Consider the following 20,345-nt stretch of genomic DNA (forward strand, 5'->3'; position numbering starts at 1 on the left):
CAAGAAATGCCTATTCAGGATGTTCTAGAAATCGAGCAAGGTAAATTTGCATACAAGGTTATACATGAACAAGTCAAATGTAATACCAACTTCACTTTCGTTAATCTGCTCCACGAATATAATACTCGTCGTACCCATTATAATGTCTTTTGAGAACCTAATATTGGCTTAAATAATCCCATTACACATCCCAATAACAGATAGCCCCAATTTCAGTATCTTTAAGAATAAAATAAAGAGTTTTTATACTAGCATACTCAACGAAGGAACGGCTTAAATCTATTTAATTCTCTGTATTAATTACTATTAAGTTTTTTATTTTATTCACATTTGTCTTATGCATTCTCAAGTGAATATTGATATTATTTTGTTGTACTGCATAAAGTATTATTATATTGTTTTTAGCTAGTTTTCCGAGACCAGCATGTTGATGCTGTTTTGGATAACTTTTTTTTTGGATAGTGCTGCTATCTCAATTACTATTCAAAATGTTTATTGTAACCATAATTGCATTATCTGAATAACGTTCTAAAAAAAAAGTTCAAGACACCACTAAATTTTGAAGTAGAATGACAAATTTGTAATTTTATTTTTTTTATTTGTTGTATTATTCTCAGTATGGTTTTTCAATATTTATGTTACCTTATCCCTTCTGTTTTTTAGGGATTAATCCATTTATTATTTATTTTGGTCTCCAAAATTTGTTGTAATCCAGATTGAGTGCTAATATAGGTTATTTATACCTGATCACCTGATATTTCTCAATTTTTTTGTGGAACGAGCCGGTAAAAAATAATGACAATTTATGTAGGACAGACATTTCGACATAACATTTTTTCCTAAGTATGTTAAGAAGGTCAGAAAAACAAACAACTAGTCAAAATATTCAAGAAGCTCAAAATGTCATGATATGAACTTTTAAAACGTGGCCTAGCCCATCAGTTGTTTATCAATTCAAGCGAAATTTCACTAGCCAGGGGGTCAAATTATGCTACAAAATATAAAAGCAGGTGCATACCTGCTTGCTCAAAACTGTAGCCATGAATATGGACATATCGCAGGGTACTGCGGCCTGCTATACACAAAAACTCAAAATAACATATTTTCAGAAGTGATTTGCTCAGTGTAAATTATCAGTGATACATTGTATCTGTGAAATACCTCGTTACTTTTTCGTTCAATTTTTTCCTTGCATTTCTAACAACTCCTGATGGATTATACACATACAATACACCTTTGACAATTAAGAACGTATGAATGAAAAAACAACTTACCTTATCTCCACTGGAGTAAAAGAAATATTTAAGTTTAACTATATTACAATGTTCTAACTTCCTCATGATTTGAAGTTCTCGGTTCTGAAATAAATGAAACATTTGTCATCAATAGATGCTCGACAAAGATTACGTGGACTGATCAAAAAAATAAAGTGAATGTTCAAATTTTGCTGGCTACGTATATTCGATTAGCATGTTTAGTTTGTTGGTGAGAGGCGTAAAAGTTGAAAGTCTTTTGCGTGTTCGGCGATTTTCTACTATCGAAAAAAATGAATCAAAGGAAAACATCCTGTAGAATAACAATTCGTGGCTTTTGCATGAGGCACCTGCTCACTCGTAATTTTTTGGCCAAAACACCGTAAGCATGCTTCAGCCACCGTATTCACCAGATTTGCCCCCTTGTGATTTTAAAACCGAGTCGCTGAGATAGCTCAAGGACATACCAAAAAGTGCATCAAGGATAGGAAAACGCTGGCACAAGTATGTTATATCTGAGGGGGACTACTTCGAAAATAACACAAAAGAAATCTATGTATAAATAAATATTTTTTGCTTATTAGTCAGTGGGCTATGCTTGAAGACTGGCAGTAAACAATTCTAAATGAATGGACTTTAAACGTTCAATCTACTGTGTAGGTATAATCAAGACTGGCTTGAACGTTTAAAGTTCATTTCTTTAGATTTGTTTACTGCCAGCCTTAAAGCATAGCTCACTGACTAATAATAAAGTTATTCTTCCTTATTCAGAGGAATCGGGCAAATTACGGATATGCAGTTGGTTAGTACCTCGACCACTAGATGGAGTGACATTTTATTGTTCGCTCCAACTTAGGAAAAGGAATGAAATACCCTTTGTGGTATTAGCCAGAGGAGAAGTTGTTTTCTGATGGGCGTCAGTCCACTCAACCTACTGTGTAGCTATATTCGAGACTGGCTTGAACGTTCAAAGTTCATTTCTTTAGAAATATTTCTTGAGAAAAATGAAAATTCACCTTATTTTTTGAATAGATAGCGTATATGATACATGCAGATGGTGTCACATTATATTATTACATTTTTATGTAAGATTGAGGACACGTTGAACATTTTTTTACTGGCACAATAAAATTTACATGGAACTGAATTGTTACATCTTCTTTGGAAAGTGTTTACAAGACTCAATAATTCCGGTTTCAAAACACTAAGTAATCCTCTATTCAAAATGATTAAGTAACTAAAAGCATCCATTTATATTTTATGGATTATTTCATTTATTAATTTTTATTTTCCCACAAAATGATACGTTGTTATTTCAATCTATTCTTATACTTAAAAAAAAAGAAAGTTTTTTCTTCAATAAATATTTTGCTCTTTCAGGGCCTTTTTAAAATTTTGAATATCTACCATAGTTTTTTAGATGTTCACAAAAAACGAACCCCACCTTTTTTTGTTCAACTAAATTGTTAATACCCTGTTCAACTAAATTGTTAATACCTAAACTATTTGCTTGCGCAACTTATCACTTGGAAATGAGACCTCAATCATAATTTTTACTGAAGTCGAAGTCAAATTTTGAGATATGAACTAAGGAACTAAACCATTGTTGTAAATTCACAAGCGATACGGAATTTTACATAAATTCATCCCGAAGGTAGCCAAAGTCTTTTACTGTTAGTTCACATTTTACTCTGAACACTACATATAATTTTTTTATCGACATTTTAATGGAAATTCTCGATGTATAAATAACAAATCAACAATTTTGACTCGTATATAGTAAAACTTGGGATTTAGGTCTCAAACAAATCCGTTGGAGTTATGTGGTTATTGTCAGACCAATGATCAATGGCAATCAATGGCAAATCGCCAAAAACTGCTCTCTTCAATAGAAAGACTTAACAAATCGTCTCTGGTCTGGATTCCTGTCCATACAGGCCTGGAAGGTAATGAGGCTGCTGACTCTATTGCAAAGGAGGGTGCTGACAGCAGCTTCATCGAACCAGAACCTGTCATTGGCATCGCAAATATTGAACACCTGGATGGCAAGAAGATTAATGGACTTCTTATTCACCCTTCGAAGTTTGATACTAAGCAGTTGTTGGACTACAGTAGGGATGAACTACGATGTCTAACAGGCCTTCTTGCAGATCACATACATTGTGCATGCCCTGTTCCGGACCGAATCAGGTTTTCAGAGTTTGGCAGAGACGCACTCTTAATCTGAAAGATCACTCACCATATAAACTAATAGGCTTTGTTAAGAAGCTGGGTTTATTTGATCGAGTTTGAATAAATAAACCCTTGCGGGTTGAGGTGGAGGGTGGAACTGACCCGCTCACTTTTGACCTAACCTAACCTAAACTTACTGGAGTTTAATCCCAACACCACCAAGTGATCATCTTCAAGAAGAAGATTAAACTGTTTGGTGCTGTGGATTAAATTCATTACTACACCAAACAGTGCATGACAACTAACCTAACCTATATAGCTTCCCAATTACTCTTATCATCTTGAAAATGCTTATTCAGAGTTCCCGAAATTTGACAAATAAAATACTAACCTTGAACCTCTTATCCTGTAAAACTTTTTTGATTGCTACGAGCTCTGAAGTCTCGCATAGTTTGGCCTGATAGACAACTCCGAAGCTGCCGTTGCCTATAACTTTGGTGTCAGTGTAGGAAACTTCTTGCGGTCTATCCGGCCCTTGTCCTGGTGTCGCTACAACCGTGGTCACCTTGCTCCCGTCCTTGCCTATGTAGCCGCCACCAAGAAGAAAAAAAAATTATTAAATTACAGGACAATAACCATTGAGTCATTGATGAAATAATTGGCTTTCAATGAGCGACACTCAAGATATGTATTGATCTAGTGTTGTAAATTATCCCTTGGAAATTGTCTGCTTTTTATTCTATTGTTGACAAATTGATTTGCAGGTAATGGTTCCACTAGTTAATTACCGAAAAATCAATTAGGATAATCATCATTTAACAAAGTCCACATTGGACAAAAAAACTTTAGGTAGGTATATAAACAGCTAACCCTTGTCTTTAGATTCAGTATCAATTTGCTTCTCCTGAAGATGCTAAGCTTGTTAGCGAAACGCGCATCGAGTGCAAAAATATCAGTTTGGTGTTAGGGTAATTGATCTCTAGAAAAAGTTTTCAACAATCGGTTTGCAAAACCACTCACTACCTCACTTAACCCCACGAACACACGGCACTGATGAAGAAATATTGTGAAACGGACAAAAAATTAGTATTCAGCCAGTCCAGCTAGCCGAGCCTTTATTCCTCAACTAAATTTTATAGCACGTTTACTAACTACCTGGGCGTCTAGGGCCACAGACAAGAAATGTTTATGACTATACTCTTATTTTTATTGCCGTTCCAATTGGGAATGGATAGACCATACCAAGAAATGTCTCATTCGAAATTGAGAAAACTGATGACATTGAAAATTTCTGTTGTATTATCGAAAATATTCATTTAAATTACATGCAGTGAAGAGCCATATTGACTTATATCAAATGCACAATGTACACACATCGGAAAAGTCTAGGGGTATTTTTAAAAATGGCAATAATTTTTTTTAGATCGCTTTAGGGAGAAAAAAGTTGACGAGTGATTATTAAACGAATGTAACTTACAACAAAATTTATTAAATGGTCAAAAATACTGAGTGCGCATATAAGCAAAACTAAAAAAATATGGCTCTTCTTTGACACCCCGAAAAAAAATCATAATACAAAAAAAATTGGAATCAGTACAAAGTATGGCCTCCACGCTGGTTTATTACGGCCCTACATCTATCGTGCATCGACAAAATGAGATTGTCAATGTCTTGTTGAGGTACATTTGCCCATTCAGCGATTAAAAGCTCTCTCAATTGAAACGTTGTGTGAATGTTCCCCATATGCGGAGTAATTCTTCGTTTAAGCATGTCCCACACATGCTCGATGGGATTCAGGTCCGGTGATTGTGCTGGCCATGGCAATACATCAACTCCTTCGTTGGTGAGCCAGTCAGTCACTAGACGCGCGACATGTGGACGAGCATTATCGTGCATTAGGTGGAAGTTTTCACCAACAGCACCATCAAACGGACGGACGATAGGTAGAAGAATGGTGTCGAGGTACTGTCGAGATGTGAGGGAGTGATTTGGAAAAACGAGATCGGTTCTGCCGCCGATCACGATTCCGCCCCATAGCATTACTGTACCACCTCTGTATGTGTGGACTTCCTGGACGTGTCTCAAACGTTCATTATTTCCAGGTCTTCTCCACAGTCTTACTCGACGAGAATCTGGATGAAATCCAAATCTGGATTCTTCTGTAAACAAAACTGTGGCCCAATCATTTGCATCCCTTGACACCACTCTAATCTTCTACCGCGATTGCCTCTCGACAAAGGTGGACATCTAAGTGGCCTTCTGTTGTGGAGATCTGCTTCATGCAGTCGATTTCTGACAGTATCACAACCAATGGTTACCTGGTGCGTCTGCTGCAACACGTTAACCAACTCAGGTGGTGTGATTGTCGGTTGTCTTCTTGCGGTTAAGACCAAAAATCGGTGTTGAACTGCTGTTGTAGCGCGTCCTCGCCCTGGATGTTGTTCGGCTGGACTGCCAGTTTCACGGAAACGTCGCCACAATCGACTGATAACACTTTGGGAGACCCCCAAACGAAGAGCTACATCATTTTGTCGCATGCCACCTTGAAGAAGCCCTACAGCTCTATTCATCTCAGCCAATGGTAAGTGATGGCGTTCCATGTTAAAGCACAATATTTTCAGTTTAATTGCTGAGCAAGAACTGCATAGAATGTACAAACTCGACACTTTCAGATTATTCATTTTAGCCGAAAACCTACAGTTTGTAAAAAACTTGATAAAAGATTAGTTACCGTTTTTGCAGGCTTTGTTCAACCCATAGAAATCTACAGAGTGGTCGAGTGTACCAATTTAATCGAAATTAAATGACCTCATGCATTTATTTTTATGATATTTAGTATGTTATAAAAATATCCCTAGACTTTTCCGATGTGTGTATTTAACACTCCGATGCACGACGGTGGACTGTCTATTAGTTTCGGCAAAATACAATAAACCTTGGTATGTTTGAAATAAATTTTATCTAGATCTGCCATCTTATGTATCTGTCATGTATTCAAAAAGGTACAATTTATACTTTATTTTACCATAATAGCTTTTTTTGCATGTTTGGATTTCATACCTTTGACCAATAGACCACCGTCAACCACATATGTAATTTCATTTGAGAATGATGTCATTTGGCGGCGAACGGAGAGAGTTTGCAGGGTTGTTATTTTATAAGAATTATTGTTAGCAGATGGCAGTGCAATCTAGGTAGATCCCCGGTTTGATGTTTGGAGAAATATTGCTATGGATCGCTGGTTTGTCAGTTGCGATCTCGTCCAAAAATTGAAGACAGAATATAGTCACCATCGTCGGTACAAGAAAAAACAATAAAAGAAAACTGCTGCAAATTTTAACAAATACTAAAGATCGTCCTGTAGGCTTCTCCATTTTTTGGTTTGGTGTTCATATGATGGCATCTTCTTATGTGCCCAGAAAGATAAAGAATGTGCCGATGATATCTTCGTTTCACAACAGTGATACAGTCAATTCAATAACTGGTAAACCAGAAATTATTTTATTTTATAATACTACTAAATGTGGAGTCGATATTGTGGATAAAAAGAGCTCCAGTTATAATGTTGCAAGGAATACGAAAGGATGGCCTTTAGTTGTGTTTTACGGTATTTTGAACATTGCTAGCATAAATGCATTCATAATTACCAGGCACAACGACCCGAATCAGAATCATAGTAAACAGAGAAGATTATTTATCAAGAATTTGGGTTTGACGTTAATAAAAGACCATATGCAGTCCAGAGCTACTATGTCAGGTTTACATTCCTACATTCGAAATGCAATAGCTAAACATACTGGAATCGACACTGAAGAAAAACCTGACCCTCCACCCAAAAAAAGAGAACACTGCAAGAATTGCAACAAAAAAACTCGTTATTTTTGTAAAGCTTGGCTCTGTACGAGTCACGGGTACTGTCAATTCACGTCAATGCAGTTTCTGCGGTGGCGCAGTAATTTTCAATTTTTTATTAAAATTTTGTTTTTTGTTCTTTTATTTCTCAAATTGACGAATTATTTCATCTCTGTATTCCTTACTTCTTTTTATAAAGGATTATTCTAACAATAAAGCATGGTTTTTGCATTTATCAGTTTTTTTGTGTGTTGATTATCGAAAGTAAATATATTGTTTCGTCAAGTTATTGAAAATACCTTAAATAAACTTACGGAAACAACTTTTTGAAAATATCCAAAAATTTGGGGTGAAAATTTGTTATATTTGAGTTGGTCCTAATAGACCACCCTCGTGTAAGGGTGTTGGTCCGTCCATCGGAGTGTTAAGGTACCTAATTGGATGAGGATTAATGCTGTATTGCTTAAAATCGCTTCGTAAATAATCCATTTAAAAAGTAAAGGATAAGAAATGGTTGTTGTGGGTTATCCCTAAGAGATACAGACATATACCATCGCATAATTTTTTGTAGGTGTACAATAGTGTAGTACATTATTTTGATCTATTTCGTAGGGTTCTGCCAGCGTTTGCAATGTAAGCGCAAAAAATGTGTTTATTTCCGACATCACATTAGAAACCTCTAAAATTATCAGTGTTTCTCTACTATATTATGCATGTTGTATACATATAAACCTTCCTCTGAATCACTTTATCTATCAAAAAACCCACATCAAAATCCGTTGCGTAGTTTTAAAGATCTAAGCATACAGACGGACAGAAAGCGGGAAGCGACTTTGTTTCATACTTTGTATTGATGGTTTACTATATTGTACGATAAAAACATCTTTATATCAACCACACACACTAATATACACGACCTACTTTTGACAACATTTACGATTTCGCGGTCAAATCAAGGTATCAAAACATCAATCCTAACACTAGAGCCATCCGTCTTGCCACTTCACGAATGTCATTATAAATCAGTTCCAGGAGCAAAGAAAAAAACACACAAGCGGGGTCCTCGATCAAAATAAATCAATTTGCACCATATTCGGAATTGGAACGAAGGCACTGCCATTGATCAAAGATCAAACAACGATGTTTATGTTGAGCGAAGGCAGGAAAACCTTGTAACAGGTGTAATCAGTTCGTCGACACACTTTGGCAACAAAAGTTTAGTGTTCATTTATTATTAGCGAATACTTGTCAAGTTCGCAAACAAAACATGCTCAGAAATGAAGTTAACTTGCAATGCAAATAGCAAATGAAAATAAATGAACATGTAAACAATAATGAAACGAAATTGTTCGAAAATAAGATGTTTTTCCAATAAGGTTAAGTTGAAAAACAACTCAATAATTGAAAATCTAATGAGGCAGTTGTATCATCAACAGACAAGAATGACTTCAGTGAAGAATCCTGCACTGACAATAATAATAATAATATGCTGTATTATCATAAGACACAATCTTGTAGACAAAGCTTGGGTAGTACATACTTGAAAAATGCAATGCATACCAACTGAAATTAAAATATAAATGGTGCATGGGTACAAACTATGTTAAAATGGAGGATATAAAAGATATATATATATATATATATATATATATATATATATATATATACGCATCTGACGCATGATACCAAGCCCGCTATATGCCGAGGGTCAGTCGAAGCCCGGGTTGAGAGGAAGGTCGGGGGGTGTATATAAGAAATATATTCGCTGAATATATTCTACGTATATTATGAATCCATTGATATTCATTCGCTTATACAAAGCCCCATTGTATATAAGTATATATTTTGAAGATATAACCAAGCCCCTACGGTGTTGCCAAGATATTTGGTCGTAGGTATGACAAAAGTGGATATAATATTTGAAATAGGAGATTTAAAGTTTATTGTTGACGGTCGATGGGAAGAGGTAAATTTTCAAATTAGTCAAGGGTTTCGACGGTACTCCTCAGATAAAGTACATATTATCTCAGATCAAATTATATCTTTGATTCATAGGTATGATTGGAAAGATTCGTATGAAAATAAACACTTTTTGTTTTAATTCAGTTATCCATTCACCAGTTTAAAAATACTTGCACTTGACGTGCGTTTCGCCAACAAGGTTGGCATGTCCAGGATAACAAATTAATACTTTGGTTGTAGTATCAAGTATGTTTTCCTTGTTGCTGAAATTCAAGTTGAGTAAATGTTTTTCCTGTTTACAGTATAGGAAGTTGAGAGCTTTTGTACCTCTGATAATTCAAAACTTACATTAATTCAATGATATTCATTTGTACTCAGTTGAGGAAACATATAATTCTGTTCTCGTTCATAAAATATATTCAGTAAAATGATGAATATATCATTTCACATATTTTATTTTTGAAGACCATTTGATGAAAAATAATAAAATGAACAAATATTTTTTAATGGTTTCCAAAACCATTTTTGTCAATATATGTCGGTAGGGTATAACCATATTATACAAAAGAGTTTTTATTACAGTTGATATTGATTATGATGACTTCTATTGTTTTATTTTTTGATTCATCTCTTAAAAATGATTTTTTGAAAGACTTGCACTAGGATATCTTGCAAGCAAGGTGAAAAAGTTCAAATATTTTATTCAACTAGAAACTTTTTTCTGGAATGTCAAGTAATCTATAAAGATATTACTCAAATGGATACTTTTATAGTAACACAATTTTCACGATTGAATTGGAAATTGAATTATACGAAAATCACCTCTCCTTCTTATCAGTTTAAGTTTCTATTGGACACAGAAGACATAGACACAGAAGAAAAAATACATTTGCAATAATTTCTTTAAAAATATTATTCAATTATAGGTAATTTACTATTTCTAAATCAGTGTGTTTATTGACAAATGAAATTCATTTCAAGCAATAACTGGTCTTGATTTCCCCATTAGAACCTTCGTTGGATTTATTTGAACCATGGTTTACTCAAACCTTCCTTGAAATTTTACTTTGACACTGTAATGTAATGTAGGTAATGAAACAAATCTGTGAAAATGTTTGAAACATTCTGATAATCAACAATAAAATAAATATTTCCAAATGAAATTACGAAAATTTCATCTTTCTCAACAGAACTACACAGTGGGTTCTGGTAAATTCCTACTGGAAAACAACTACTTTCTTCCCCGGCGAATACCACGTTGGATATTGAATTATATCCGACAGAGATTTATGCAAGATAACTGTTTGATCTCAAATCCATTTATGACATTTTTCACCTCTCTTCTACAAGGTGTTATGTGAAATAAAAGTTAAATGGAAAATCCTAATGCAATACCCTTAACGTTACGAAGTACGATAGGAAGCCCGCATCACGTGTAGCTAGCGCTGTATTGTAGACAATCACAAAACTAATCTTTTCTGATTGATTCGGTCATTACTTGATGAAGATCCATAGTAATTTCATAAACTACACTTTACGATCTGATCTTCACAAACTTTATGTTCAAAAAATATATCACGACATGTTTCGCTAACACAGTAGTTCGTAGTTAATTGACTACTAATATATATTTTTTGAAAATAAAGTTTGTGAAGATCAGATCGTAAGGTGTAGTTTATGAAAAATCAAAATAACTCGTAACCCAAATGTTAATCTCATTTTATGTCAAATGTGTATTTAAACTTATCTTGACACAAATGATGATCAAAGCTTTCTGATCTCGTCTTCGTCATCGAGAGCAAAAATGAGTGGAGTAATCCACAACAGGCTGCAAATTAAATGTGTTTTATCTATAATTTTGCATTCAATTGAAGTATTTTTCGTTTGGATTCGCTTTTGTGAGTTTTGTATCCGAACATGCAGTTTTCAGTTCGAGACATTGTTGAAGTTCCAAGTATATGTATTTCACCTTCAGTTTTTTTGTAATGTCGAAAAGGAGAAGGTACTTTTCAATTCATCAATCAAACAGTTTCATTCAGCTTGTCCTGTTTGTTTGTTCGTTTATTTATTTATACATTTATTTATTTGGGTCAAATTTAGTAATTGGAGTTTGACTCATTTCTTGTTGATAATTTGATCTGATATTTGGTACACATATTCAGTTTTGATGACAATACAATTTAATGAATTCGGTATCATTGTAAATTCAAGATGGCCGCAGCTACAAAATTATATATTTTTATCCCACAACTACCTCAATATGGATATCAAATGACAAGGCTTGACTGGTAGAATAGTAGTCCACTCTGAAAAAGATGCAAATTCAAGCTATAAAATGGTGGAATACATATTATATCACAACAACCTCAATATGTGTATCAAATGACGGCTTGACTAGAAGGTACTATAGTGGTACCTACTAATCGAAATACAAGCATGGATCTTTCATCCAAGTCAAAATTTTGTATCGTGTTGAGGACTGTATGGCGTTAGGGCGGCTACAAATGATACGTCGTTAGCGATACATCACCCAAGTTGAGGTAAAAGGTTATAACGTGTCTAGAACTCTGTGGCATTGGGATGGATAAAAATTAGAAACTGAAAACTTGAAAATGTTACGTTGAAAGATTTCATTAAAAAAATAATAATAATAATGATGTAGGTAATCTACTAAAAACTGGAAAATAATTTGGAAGGTCCTAGGTAGCAGTCATCACACCACTCTCCTCAGCAATCTACGGTATTGATGAGATAGCAAAATAATAAAATCGTTGGGCTTGGTATTTACATATTTACTCAGGTTACGCTTCGCCCAACGATTCCATTATTTTCTATTTGATCAATTCCGTAGATTGCTGAGGTGAGTGGTGTGATGACTGCTACCTAGAACTTTTCAAATTATTTTTCAATTTTTAATACATTATCCCTTTTTTGTAACCGTTTGACATAAAACATATTTTTACTCATTTTTCCAAAATATGGGCTATATATAAACAAATTGATATATTTCCTGACTGAGTCATGAAAATGTAATTTTAGTACTCTAAACCGCCTGATATAAAGCATCATCCCCACAAAAGGTGTTCCTGTAAAGGAAATAGAGAGATGCTCATTCAGCAAGTGAAATGTGAATCAAGGTAGTCCCATCATAAAAATTTTCGTAATAGTGGTTCCAAACGCTTCTAAATATCGAATATAATTCCACCAAAAGTTTTCTTTACAAATTATTACTTCATCACTATCTCGAATATATTTTCCCAATTTTTAAAACATTTTTTATTCTAGGGTTCTAGTTCAATCAATCAATTAATTAATAGAGTTCTTGAATCGCAGAATTGTTGATGAATAGAAGCTTTATACTTGACGTGGACACATCGATTTCATCTGACACTGCTGTTTACGAGAAAGTGTCCCAAGACCCTGTCCTAGGTCAATTTTTCTAATAACTCACGTAACCAAAATTAGACACTATTTGAATAGTTCTGAATCACTCCATTCTAATGATACCAAATTTTACTCCAATCCGTCACCTTTTACAGGAAAATTCGGCCTCAATTCCCAAATGATGCAATAAATGGTTACTTCCATTGAATATTGCTCAATGTGTCGTCTTACATATAAAAAAACAACTGTTTTTCCTTACACATCACGATATACTCAATCACAAACTAGAAACTGGTATTTACCTGATCTAAGACCAGTGTGTTTTATCACTTCAGACCTCACCTGGTCCAATCATATTCTATCAACAAGCGAACGTGTCAGAATTGATTTCACGAAACATTTTTACAAATACCCTTCATGACATCGATGAAACTACCATACTTACGTTCACTCTATGTTATTCAAATCTGTTGAAAAACCAACCCTCATATACTGAAAACTACACTCGGAGGAGATCTCATCTTTTCCTTCCGCACTCTCATATATAATTATACTAGTCTAGGCCAAATTTTCATTCAGAAATTTGATAAAAGATCATAAAACTATTGATTCAAACTGAAGAAATAAACTTTGAGACCAAACAATGAAAGCAGTTTCAAGGCATTCGAATTTTCAATATAATGAAAAGTGGTTAGTGATATATCTGTGAATGCTATTGAAAATGAAATCGATGATATCTTGTTCTGATCCTTATGTTCATAATAATTTTGTACTCTGCTATACTATCATGTTTATATTTTTATTAGCGTCCATATGATGCTTATTTTCATGATAATTTTGTACTCTGCTATGGTATCATGTTTATATTTTTATAAGCGTCCATATTGATCTTATTTTATTTATTATACTTTCATAGGACACTGTCCTCAGCTTTTAACTATGTTTATTATGTTCAATTATATTTATTATTATATTTCAAATAGAGTGAGTCAATTCACTATGTAAAAATTCATTTGAATGGAAATAGGGTCTCTGGAGCCATTTGAAAGCTATGTATAGAGCAATTAAAATTGGCACTATGGGTATAATATATGAGTAGTATATTTCAGTTAACATAATTCTTCTGAGTTTCATAATAAAATATCCAGGAAATTAAATACACTCTCACATACAACGCTCTCAATTTCAGTTCCACCACCTCACTCAATGAACAAAGAGAGAGAGAGAGAGAAAGAAAGAGAGAGAAAGAGAGAGAGTGAGTAGCTACTTTTTGACTTGAGTCATTTTTTACTTTTGAAAACCGTTTTCTTATCTATACTTCCATAGTTAACATTTTAACGGAAAAAATTATAGTTTCACCGTTAACATCTGTCGTTTCCATACGAACAACAAACCTCGAAATTCGTGCTATCTGAAGATAAACACGGTCTTACCTTTTAACGCATGATTCTTAGCGATCCCAAAAATGATGACATGATTATGTACTCTAGAAAAATGAAATATCTTTCATATATTAAAAATTGGATTTTTCTTAACAAAAACAAAAGAAAACTTGTTCAAAGTTGAAAAGGGAATACATTTCTGAAAGCACATTGGCCTGAAAATATCTGAAAACAATCCCAATATCGAAAAAATCGACTCATTTTTCAATTATTTAAGTTGTAATAAACAACACCCCCTATAGTTATACCCGGGAATGAGTGAGTGATTTACGCCAACATGTTTTTTCAAAAATTGTAGTATTCTTTTAGTTATCCAGCTAAATTTAACGAAACGAAATGTGGAGACTGAGAATTCGGAGTTTCGTCTATCTAATGCTTGAATCGTGATACAAAACCTAACGATCATTACCCATTGATGCCAAATGTATGGGCTTTGTATAATGCGTGATATCTAATGGGACTCGTATGAACCGTATTAAATCCGCACAATATATATAATTTTATACATATCTGCTAGCGCGCCCCCTACCTGAAATAGCGAGAACTAAAGGTGTATATCTTGAGACGTTTTCCATCGTTTACAAAGCCCGGGCTATATTTCGTTTATGAGGTGCCCTACTCATTTCTAACCTGATAAAAACGATATACACGTGAATTTTTACGAAGCCCGAGATCGGGCTTCACAAAAGTGTATAAGGCTTGGTATAGTGGTCCTGTGTAGCGTTTTGGGCTTCGTAATGGGGGTTAATACGTATATATATATATATATATATATATATATATATATATATATATATATATATATATTGATCGATGCAACTAATTTTCCTTTATTTTGAGTATTTCAATATTAAATTCTACAAAAAGGATTTGAAGCTTCATATCTTCTATTAATTATCTGCGAGCGCTTTCGACAGTTGGTAGTACTGTCATCATCTGACACTCCTGGAGTGCCAGCAATGTCTTATATTGAGAAGTAAGGGCAAAAAGTGGGGAGATCGAACGTCAAAAGGAAATTCTTTCCTACCTAGTAAACTACATTGTTAGATTTTTGGATCTGTGTTGTGAGGGAGCACAAATAACTGTCTCACACTGCTAGTAAATTTCTTGTTGTGTTTTGCACCACGTATTTATGTGAGAAAGGGTTCTCAAGTTTAACTTATCTTAAAAATAAATACAGAAATAAATTAAATGTTGAAGATGACATAAGATTGTATAAAATGTATGAATATAAATTTCGCAAGCAATGTATCCTTGTTTTTATTTAAACATTTCTAATTGAGTTACACAGGTTAAATCTATACTAAATAGAAAACCTTAAAATCCTTTAATATGGTTTTATTTTTTACTACTGAGCAGAGGTACTCAAAATTTTTTGGTGCTAAAAAGGGGTACAGTGTCTAAAAAAGTTTGAGAACCCCTGAGTTAGAGTATAAAATGGTTGTAATTTAGAAGTAACTTGTCAGTTTTTGCTTGAGAAAGCTATTGTATAGCGAAACACGTGTCCCGGTTTTTGTAAAACCCTTTATAGTGAAAACCATACAATGAACTGTATTAATTAGTTTTTTACAAGCTTCATACGTTTCTTTTTTGTCGGCTGCAGGTGATAATCAGATAGACTCGGAAATGATTTGGCCAATACACCTGAGAATTTGTTGTGTCAAGAAATTAACTTCACTGATTCACATAACCTCACAAAACTGAGACAACAATCCTTCAATTCAAACTCCTTGAATACTAATAATTCATATATGATATCCAGAAACGTCAAGATCATAATCGAAACTCATTCGTATAATGAGACAGTTTTAATTCTAATGGAAACTCTGAATTTCAATGAAATCGAAAAGAATAAGCGACGTATTGGTGATGAACCTAACCACGTCAAGTAGGTCGGCTATAGTTGACGAATACGAATTTATTTATTCACGTTCTCTGTATATTCCTTGTTATTCAGTAAATGAAATTGATTTAATTTGTTTGATTTTATTTAATTTTGTTCTTATATCGATGCGTTCAGCTGAGAATATTCCAGGAAATACGATTACCACTCGACATAGAAATTTACTCAGATATATATCAATTTTTTTAGAACTCAAATCTTCGTTTTTTGAGCAAGGCGAATTGAGTAATCAGCAATAGATAAAATCGCTCGTCGTACAGATTCGTGGCTTCCTATTCTGGTTGTTCACATAGTTTTTGTTGAAAAATGGAAATTCTGGATAAAATTGTGGAGTGTGGTATTTTATTACAACTAATTCTCATATATCATTTCTGTCTAATGATAAAGGTGAAACAAGCCATAAATCACCGAATACATAACAGTTAGACAAGAAAAAAAAATAGGATAATGTTCAGTTTATCTGTGGCATTATGATACCCTTTATTCCTTCATTTTAGAATCAACGAAAATATTCAAAACTAATTTATTCACTAACTGATGTGATATCCAGTCCAAAATCAATATTATACCAGCATTTAAATAGCACCGACTGAATAAAACATCATACGAGCTACGAGCCAGTGTTTGATTTTGGTAAAAATAACTGTACTGCCATCGCATGCAACCCACCTTCATTCTTTTTCGTTTAAACTCATTAATGCTCGCTCAGCTTGTGAATTTTGTATAGTGCCGTTATGAATTTAGTTAACACAACCAAGACACGCATACATTGAAAATAATTCAACCACGGTAAAACTGCAATACAAATAGCATAGATAATAACAAGCTGAAATTATTGTTGAAAAAAAAACAATCAACAAAATTTGTTCTGTACACTACGGTTGAAGTACCGGATATTGTAGAACGAAGGGATCAAATTGCTAGGAAGTGAATTCATAAGACATATCAGTTCTAGAATATATGCCTATCTTGAAAAAGTGCTAAGATAAAGGTGCTGAAGTAAAGTGCTAAGGTAAAGGTGCTAAAGTAAAGGTACCGGATATTGTAGAACGAAAGGATAAAGCTGCTAGGAAGTGAATTCAGAAGACATATTAGTTCTATAATATATGCCTATTTTGGAAAGGTACTAAAGTAAAGTGCTAAGGTAAAGGTACCGGATATTGTAGAACGAAGAGATCAAATTGCTAGGAAGTGAATTCAGAAGACACATCAGTTCTAGAATACATGTCTATCTTGGAAAAGTGCTAAGAAAAAGGTGCTGAAGTAAAGTGCTAAGGTAAAGGTACCGGATATTGTAGAATAAAGAGATCAAATTGTTAGGAAGTGAATTCATAAGACACATCAGTTCTAGAATATATGCCTATCTTGGAAGGGTGCTAAGGTAAAGGTGCTTAAGGTAAAGGTGCTTAAGGTAAAGGTGCTTAAGGTAAAGGTACAGGATAGTTATAATATCTACTCAACGGGTCAACCCTACAAAGGAATAGTAAAAGTCGTTTCTTGTTCTTCAACAACACTGATAAAAATGAATATATACCTGTCGTGATTTTCATGGGAGTAACGTTTCGATCTACCTCGTCATCGAATAGTTCTCGACGTTTGTCTTTGTTCTTGCTTGTGGCCATTCAAATATAGAACTTGCGCTAAAAAAATATCAAGCTGATCAAGGTACACCAAATAGAATAACCAGACCCAAAAGCTCTAAATGGAAAAACGTATCAGAGTGATTTATGGATATATACGATTATACGAGGTCCGTTCAAAAAATAAGGTGAATTTTCATTTTCCTCAAAAAAAATTTACTTATTCAGCATTTTTCATTTTGTCCTCTTCGAAGTATTCTCCCTCAGATATAACATACTTGGTATGCCCTTGAGCTCTCTCAGCGGCGTCCTTCCATGGGCCTCTTCAATTTCGGAAACAAAAAAAAGTCGCAGGGGGACAAATCTGGTGAATACGGTGGCTGAAGCATGATTACGGCGCATAACTTCAAGATAATACTCCTCATTGACGATAATCGAAGAAAACCAAGACATTTGATCAAACTTGATATGCTTTCTTGATATGCTCTCCTGGACTATTCCAAGGACTTTGGTTTCGATATCATAACCATATATCCATGATTCGTCACCATTTATGCAAATTTAAGCAAATCTATATAGCCGTTGACGTCATTCAACAATTCTTGGGCGATTTTTTTGGTGGAAATTCAGCAATTTTGGAACATGACATCAGCCAACCGATATGCCGACATCCTCAGCAAATTCTCCATAACAATTTTCTTCACTTTCTCAACATTTTCAAGTGCTCCAAACACTTAATTCAATTTTGACACTAAATTTGATTCAAGTTTATGATACTTTTTTTTATAGCAGAACACTCACCAATAAACTAAACATGCCAAACAGCTGAAATTGTGAACATATATTCGAGACAAGTATATCACAATAAAAAATTAAAAAATCGCCAATCGAAAATACGTAGCCCGCGAAATTTGAAAACATTCACCTCATTTTTCAATATACCTCGTATATTGTCTCGATTAATGAGGTTTCTAATTCAAAAGTGGCAGTAACTCGATAAAAATCATAATTGCGATTGAAAATCGACCAAATGTGTTTCTGGTGTGTATTATAATTTTTTGTTGAATTTAGTTAGATAAACATAGATTATATTAGATATAGTACTATCAAGATTTTTCCCAACATCAACCACAAATCCGGGAGAGAAATCGACTCAGACGAGTTTATCAGCGGACTCTCTACCCTGGAGACAAGGCTGCGGCTAGCAGGATGGCCAACCAAGTTAAACAGGCCATCACTGACTACAGAAACGAGAGGTGGAGCGAGTGTTTGGAATCTCTTGAACCTGGGGATGATGAGCTCTGGCGAGTCATCCGCAGGTTCGAGAAGAGGAAAACCGCTCCCTCCCCTCTTAACAGATATCGCGGCGTCTGCTACTCCCCCGCCAAGAGGGCGTTGGCCTTTGCAGACACAATGGCGAGTCAGTTCCAACTTAACGTTGATCCGGATGATGATATTGACCGTGATATTCGGCTGGAACACCAGGTTCGGCGCATCCTTAGGGAAAATGATGACGACGTGATCCGTCCAGCTTCGGAGGAAGAACTGAAGGAGTACATTAGGGCCTACAAACCCAAGAAGGCTCCGAGAATTGATTCAATCAACAACAGGTTGTTGAAGAAGCTCCTGGAGAACTTCATCAGATACCCGCTGGACATTATCAACAGCTGAATCGCCCTCAGATACTTCACCCGAAGATGGAAGCATGCCGTAGTCGTCATGATTCCGAAACAGGGCCAGAACCCACTGTTTCCCAAGAATCATCGCCCCATTAGACTGCTTTGCTCAGCGGCTAAGTTGGATGAACGTGTTGTGCTTGGGTGTTCTGCCTGATGAACAATTCGGCTTCAGGAGAGCACACACCACCGAGCTGCAGGCCCTGAGACTGGTCGAAAATTCCATTTCAGAGCTAAACAATAGGAAGACTGTCCATCTCGTCCTCCTGGACATATCGAAAGCCTTTGACAGAGTATGGCTGAAGGTCTACTACACAAAATGCTCGATTTCGACCTGCCTCGGGGCCTGATCTGGGTCCTTTCTGAAAGGCAGAACATTTCAGGTCCGAGTTGAAGGAACCCTGTCTCCCGTCAGGGAAATCCAGTCTTAGGATTGATATGTTTTCATTCCGAATAGTATAATATCACTTTAAGTTACCTCGAGGACATTTTGAACAAAATATTGACGTCTTTTATTAAATATTACTTTAAGCTCATGAACAAATTTACTGTACCTACTCATTCTCAAGGTATTCATGGTTTTATCATTAGGTCAATTACAAACATCTTAGCGTTTTTTAAAAACATAAAACGTACTTACTTGCACATAAAAGATTCATTCGTATTCATTGGAAATATATCATTGTAATATTAAATTCTGACAATATCTCTTGACAAGTATATACGTCAAACGGAAGAGGTTGAAAGAAAAAAGCAAACTGACAGTTGAAATTATTGACAGTGATTTAATAGAATTACTATTCATGGTACAGGTTTTGAAATTAAACTAAACTGAGAATTGCATTAGGCAAACTTTCTATCAACGGATAGTACTGAGTTAAAAAGGAATGTCAATAAAGAAGTGAACTGGTTCCTGAAGATCAACTTTTCAAAACGGTTAAAGGATCACTTCTTCAAGAGCTTTTAACTTTTTTAACAGTAAACAAAAGCTTGCAAAATTATTCAATAACTTTTTGTTGTGTATTGTCTTACGTACCAAAGCGAAATAAATCCGTAGTATTGCTTTCTAGTATGCACAATGATGATAAAGTAGTTGATGTGGATAGTGGATGAATATTACT

General features: G+C 34.6%; 1 protein-coding gene and 1 long non-coding RNA gene across 11 annotated transcripts in view; both read right to left on the reverse strand.

The window, feature by feature from the left end:
* Positions 1-20,345, reverse strand: part of sgg (glycogen synthase kinase 3 beta homolog shaggy) — a 70,744-nt gene that overhangs the window by 24,641 nt on the left and 25,758 nt on the right. For 7 of the 10 annotated variants that reach the window (XM_023169455.2, XM_023169471.2, XM_023169480.2 and 4 more), the window contains 2 exons: positions 3,817-4,007; positions 1,275-1,358 (listed from right to left, as the gene is read on the reverse strand). In XM_023169455.2, coding sequence (XP_023025223.1) covers positions 1,275-1,358; positions 3,817-4,007 — 275 coding nt within the window. Of the gene's footprint in view, positions 1-1,274; positions 1,359-3,816; positions 4,021-17,500; positions 17,609-19,864; positions 19,986-20,345 lie in introns of those variants that run through there. The other 3 variants (XM_023169447.2, XM_074183339.1, XM_074183340.1) reach the window with 3 other exon arrangements.
* LOC141485801 (uncharacterized) lies at positions 10,210-13,305 on the reverse strand. Its single transcript, XR_012467471.1, has 2 exons — positions 11,605-13,305; positions 10,210-11,545 (listed from the first exon to the last, which is right to left on the reverse strand). It is a non-coding gene; the product is annotated as an uncharacterized lncRNA (long non-coding RNA).

Source organism: Leptinotarsa decemlineata, unplaced genomic scaffold (assembly GCF_025532065.1).
Source record: "Leptinotarsa decemlineata unplaced genomic scaffold, Ldec_3_MD MMD2_tig00026336_RagTag_RagTag, whole genome shotgun sequence".
In the NCBI taxonomy this organism is placed as follows: domain Eukaryota; kingdom Metazoa; phylum Arthropoda; class Insecta; order Coleoptera; family Chrysomelidae; genus Leptinotarsa; species Leptinotarsa decemlineata.